Source organism: Stylophora pistillata, chromosome 4 (assembly GCF_964205215.1).
Source record: "Stylophora pistillata chromosome 4, jaStyPist1.2, whole genome shotgun sequence".
In the NCBI taxonomy this organism is placed as follows: domain Eukaryota; kingdom Metazoa; phylum Cnidaria; class Anthozoa; order Scleractinia; family Pocilloporidae; genus Stylophora; species Stylophora pistillata.
Window position 1 is genome coordinate 29,589,878 of NC_142522.1, and position 5,039 is coordinate 29,594,916.

A 5,039-nucleotide genomic window follows, 5' to 3' on the forward strand; every position below is an offset into this window, starting at 1 on the left:
CGAATTCAGGAGATTTGCTCGAGATTGGGAATTCAATCATTTAACCTCAAGTCCCGGACATTCGCAGTCCAATGGTATGGCGGAAAGCGCAGTCAAGACTGTGAAAAGGCTTATTAAGAAGGCTAACAAAGATGGAACAGATCCTTGGCTCGCAATCCTCGACCACCGAAACACACCCTCAGAAGGCATGAAAAGCAGCCCAGCACAACGACTAATGAGTCGTCGAACAAGGACCCTACTCCCAACAAGCGAGAAGCTCCTTAAACCCAAACTCTCCGAAAGTGTCCAAGAAGAAAAATGGAAGACAAGAACCAAGCAGGCATTTTACTACAATAGAAACGCTCGAGATTTACCACCACTAAAAACGGGAGATTCAGTACGCATTCAGCCCACAAGTAACCCCAAGGCACCCTGGAAGAAAGCCACTGTTCAGGAACAAGTGAACGTGCGATCCTACAAAGTCCTCACAGAAGATGGCTCTGCCCTTAGACGAAATAGAAGGCATCTGAAAGCAACTACAGAGTCTCACACGCCAACAACCCAGATGCCCCAGCAGACAGAATTTCCCTCGCCACCTAAACACATTGAACAAGAAACTAACGCCAGTGGTCACTCCAGCTCAGAAGTAGCGAAGCCACAGGAGCCAGCGATCAAGCAGCCTGCGACTGATCTAGCATCGCAAGCTTCCAAAGGCAACCAGACTCGCAGTGGTCGAATAACGAAGCCCCCGTCTTATCTGAATGACTTTGTTCGTTAGCCTGAGTCAGTGTCATGAGAGACAACGACATTACCGGACTTGACTAGTTGATTCTTTTGGATATTAGTTTTGATTTTTTGTTTCTCATGTTTGTTTTGATTGTTCCGTTGTTTTCGTTTTGTTTCTTATGAAAGAAAGGATGTAACGAGAGCTCTCTCGGAGATCACGTGCACCTCAGGTGACACATGAGACAGCGGTCGATGTTATCTAATCGCAAAAGGTTTTAGATTAAAATATCTACGTGAGAGCGCACGTAGTTTATAAAATAAAGACTGTTCGTTACCTAGAAATCGTGTGATTTTGGTAGAACGAAACAGCCAATATAACAATGGAGCAGAAATGTACAGTGAGGTATTGCTACTGGTCAACAGCGGCTAGAATCTTCAATTATTTATTTGTACCTAGTGTAATAGATCCTTGATCACTGTTACGAAAATTAAATAGGCTGCAGTAACGAAGAAAGTAAGTTGCTAATGTAGATGGTTTGGACCATGTTATTAGAGTTGTGGGTGTAGCCAGTGAAGTCTCTGAAGTTGGTATATTTACTGTCTTCTGAACCAAATTTTTTTTTTGTGTTCATGTCTCTAAGCCTTAGTGATAAAGTAAAGGTAAAAGTCGACTGACAAACACCTGTGTCCTCAGCGTTTGATTATAAAAAATGTTCCCACGAGGGACAAAGGCGTCTAAGCTCACGTCTGGCTTTCTCAAAGTGATGGAAAGAACAGTGTCACTGTGTCTTAAAGCTTTTTGACGATGTAAGGTAATGTTACACCTAAAGAGCAAACCTTTTCTCAGTTTCAACTGCACGACAACGAAGTACAGTCGAAAAGTTATCAAGTGGTCACCCACGGGGAATGGCGGGGTAACTGACTGGGTGACCGCTTTATACGGTGCTGCTTATTACAGGTTCGAGTGTAATTAAACGGGGAGGTTGCAGAACTCGATTTTGAGGTACAGGCAAATTACATAAGCAGTGGTGTTGTCTTGGTAACCTCACTGAAAGGTAAAAAGTGATTACAACTTGCAGGAAAACAAATATGTTTTTATTTATTAATAAACCACTGGTGTGTTTTGTTAAAAAGCGTAAAACCATTTTGAGTCACCTTTGCACTGAGTTGGAAATACGGCTTCATGAAAGCCATCGGCCAAAAATCTGTAAAGAAGGGTGACAATGGTTATTTTGAACACGTAATGACCATTGAGTGATGTATTAACAATGAAAAAATACGTAAAGTTTAAACAATTACTTAATTAAAATTGTCTTCCCCCTTTTAACCTCTTTCAATTGTGTTTTTTCCAAACCCCTCTCCCTCTTCGCAGTGGACCTACCTTAAATAATTTATTTTGTTATTTATCCTATTTTCCATAGGGAGAAGTCCTTTCACGTAGTCCTATTGAATATGTAACCAACAATTTCAAAGTGAACCCCCAAGCTATTCAGGGATCGTTAATACTAATTTTACCAAAGGACTTGACGGATGAAAGGCCTCGTTGTGAAATACGTGGTAAATTCAAATGTAGCCCTGAAGCAAGAAACGAGGCCGAAAATTTGTTAACAAGGTACCAGACGAGTCTCAATCTGGAGCATGACGAATTCAGAGAGGGCGTGCAGATGACGATGACCCAGCATGAAAAGGATCAGATAGAAATGTATGATCTTACGGAGAAAGCAAAGAACAGTAAAACCCAGCGACAGTCACAATTACAAGAACACGTTAAAGAGAAGATGTTTGAGACTGCTGGAAAGTACAACTTACAAGGAAAAGACACAGATTATCTCGAAACGAAAACCGAGACGTTAGAACACCACGAATCTCAGTTAGAAGAAGGCGGTGATTTTAGAAATAAGATAGGGAAGACCTTTCTTCATAAGAGGAAAAGAAGAGAAAATGAACTTCTAACAGAGATAATTCAGCGAATCATTGCAGAGAAAGTGGAAGAGAAGGTAAACCAGAGCAAGCCACTAATAGAGGAAACCAATCGTCTCCGACAACAGTTGGAGGAGGAGTCACGCCGGTGGGAGTTAAAATTGGAAGAAAACAATCGTCTGAGAAAAATGGTAGAGGAGAAGCTACAGGAGATGGAGCAGAAGATACACAAGAGTGAGTCACTACTGAAAGAAAACGATGTTCTTAGACAGCAGATAGAGAAGAGGAAGCGCCAGAGTGAGTCTAAATTGGACGGAAACGGTCGTCTTAAACAGCAGTTAGAGCAGAAGATACACGAGAGTGAGGAACAAATAGAGAAAAACGTTAAACCCACAGGAGTGATGGAGGAGAAAATAAACAGCGGGGGTCATTATTGGAAGAAAACGGTCTTCTTAATCAGCAGGTAGAGGAAAGGATACGCAGTAGATAGCGCTATTTAAGCAATAGCGAAAATCAGACCTAATACCGCAGTTCAAAATATATGAACTTCATATATTTCATTGTATATTTATCACTTTCACGGGTTTATTACGAATCAACTCAACGGCCTGCTCCCAGTTGGCTTGTTAGCTCAATTGGTAGAGCGCTGCACTAGTATCGCAGAGGTCAGTGGTTCGAATCCCGTACAGGCCTGATTTTTTTCAGGTCTGATTCTCGCTATTGCTTAAATAGTGCTATCTACTGCGAGGATCGTGTATCATATGTATCTAATACCGCAGTTCAAAATATATGAACTTCATATATTTCATTGTATATTTATCACTTTCACGGGTTTATTACGAATCAACTCAACGGCCTGCTCCCAGTTGGCTTGTTAGCTCAATTGGTAGAGCGCTGCACTAGTATCACAGAGGTCAGTGGTTCGAATCCCGTACAGGCCTGATTTTTTTCAGGTCTGATTCTCGCTATTGCTTAAATAGCCCTATCTACTGCGAGGATCGTGTATCATATGGAAATAATAGTAATGTAGGCAACCAAGTGAGAAATTATGACATTTGTATGAGAATCAAACGTCAATTAAATTTTGGAAAGAGTCCATTTAAAGACAATAAGTTACAAGGTAATGGAATCTTCTGACAAAATTTGATAGTCTCACCTGCGGGTGACGGACCAGTAGAAACAACCGGAGACGGGTGGGGGGGGGGGGGTGGGGAGGGCGACTTTTGTCCAAAAAAATTCCTGCAAGAGAAACGTCTAAATAAATCCTGCAAACGGTTATGTCTAAAAAAAATTAATGCAACGGAAGAAAAGAAGTCCTGCAGTCAAGTGCATCTCAAAAAAAAATTCTGCAGGGGAATTTTTTTCCTCCCCTCATTCTCACACAAACACTCCAATATGGCTTCCAAAAGCGTGATAAAAATCATTGAGATGTCCGCTTGATACAGGTTCTACACAGAGAGTATGAGAAGGAAGAAATCGAACCAACTGATGCTTGTGTCAAGTTACTATGGGGTCCGCTTAATACAGGTTTTACTGTAACAGGGCTGCAAATAACGGCCGGTCAACGGACAATGTCCGGTCAAAATTGGGTACTGACCGGACAAATCCTTGAATTGCCGGACATCTTGTCCGGTCCTTTACCGAGTCGTTCAAAGAAATTTTAATTTTTAACTGTTTGATAATCACAAGGGACAGCAGTCATGTTTCGGAAAGAAAAAAAAACGAATATAAAAGTAGACAAATTAGTGGTCGAGAAATTCGCGGCAGTCGCAAATTTCCACGATGTCATCAAGTCCTGTCGCGACCGCAAATCATCGTGCCTTCCGCGATTTTATTTACTTTATTTAAGTATTAATCGATGCTTCTTCAACTGAAGAAAGTTCCGGCACTGACAGTGAGGAAGATTTCGAAAGAAAAGAGAAAGAAGAAGGGGGGAAAGTGTTAATTGCAGAGCTTGATGAACTTGAGTAGCAAAACCGAGCTATTTGTTTTTCAATCCCTAGGAATTGTCACGAGCATCCGAACATGAAACGCTTGACCGCAACGTAATAGAACTATTTAAGGTTTTGATTTGTTGTAATCCCTAATTACGTCCAGAGTAGAGCAGTACCATTTGCGTTTGGCTAAAAATATTTTTTCCATTTACTTGTCTTGCAATGCGGCTTGCCAGAACATTTTGCTATTAGTTAAAAAGTTTTAAACAACAAACATATGAAATACATATATATGAACTGCGGTTATGAAACGTATATGTGCACGATCCTTCGCAGTAAAGCACTATTTAAGCAATAGTGAAAATCAGACCTGAAAAAAATTCAGGCCTGTACGGGATTCGAACCACTGACCTCTGCGATACTAGTGCAGCGCTCTACCAATTGAGCTAACAAGCCAACTGGGAGCAGGCTATCAAATTA

General features: G+C 41.2%; 1 protein-coding gene across 1 annotated transcript; it reads left to right on the forward strand.

The window, feature by feature from the left end:
* Nucleotides 1-1,079: 1,079 nt before the first annotated feature.
* LOC148733248 (uncharacterized) lies at nt 1,080-3,092 on the forward strand. Its single transcript, XM_088757970.1, has 2 exons — nt 1,080-1,108; nt 2,127-3,092. The coding sequence occupies exons 1-2, from the start codon at nt 1,097-1,099 to the stop codon at nt 3,090-3,092; spliced, it is 978 nt and encodes a 325-aa protein (XP_088614096.1). The 5' UTR covers nt 1,080-1,096.
* Nucleotides 3,093-5,039: the final 1,947 nt, after the last annotated feature.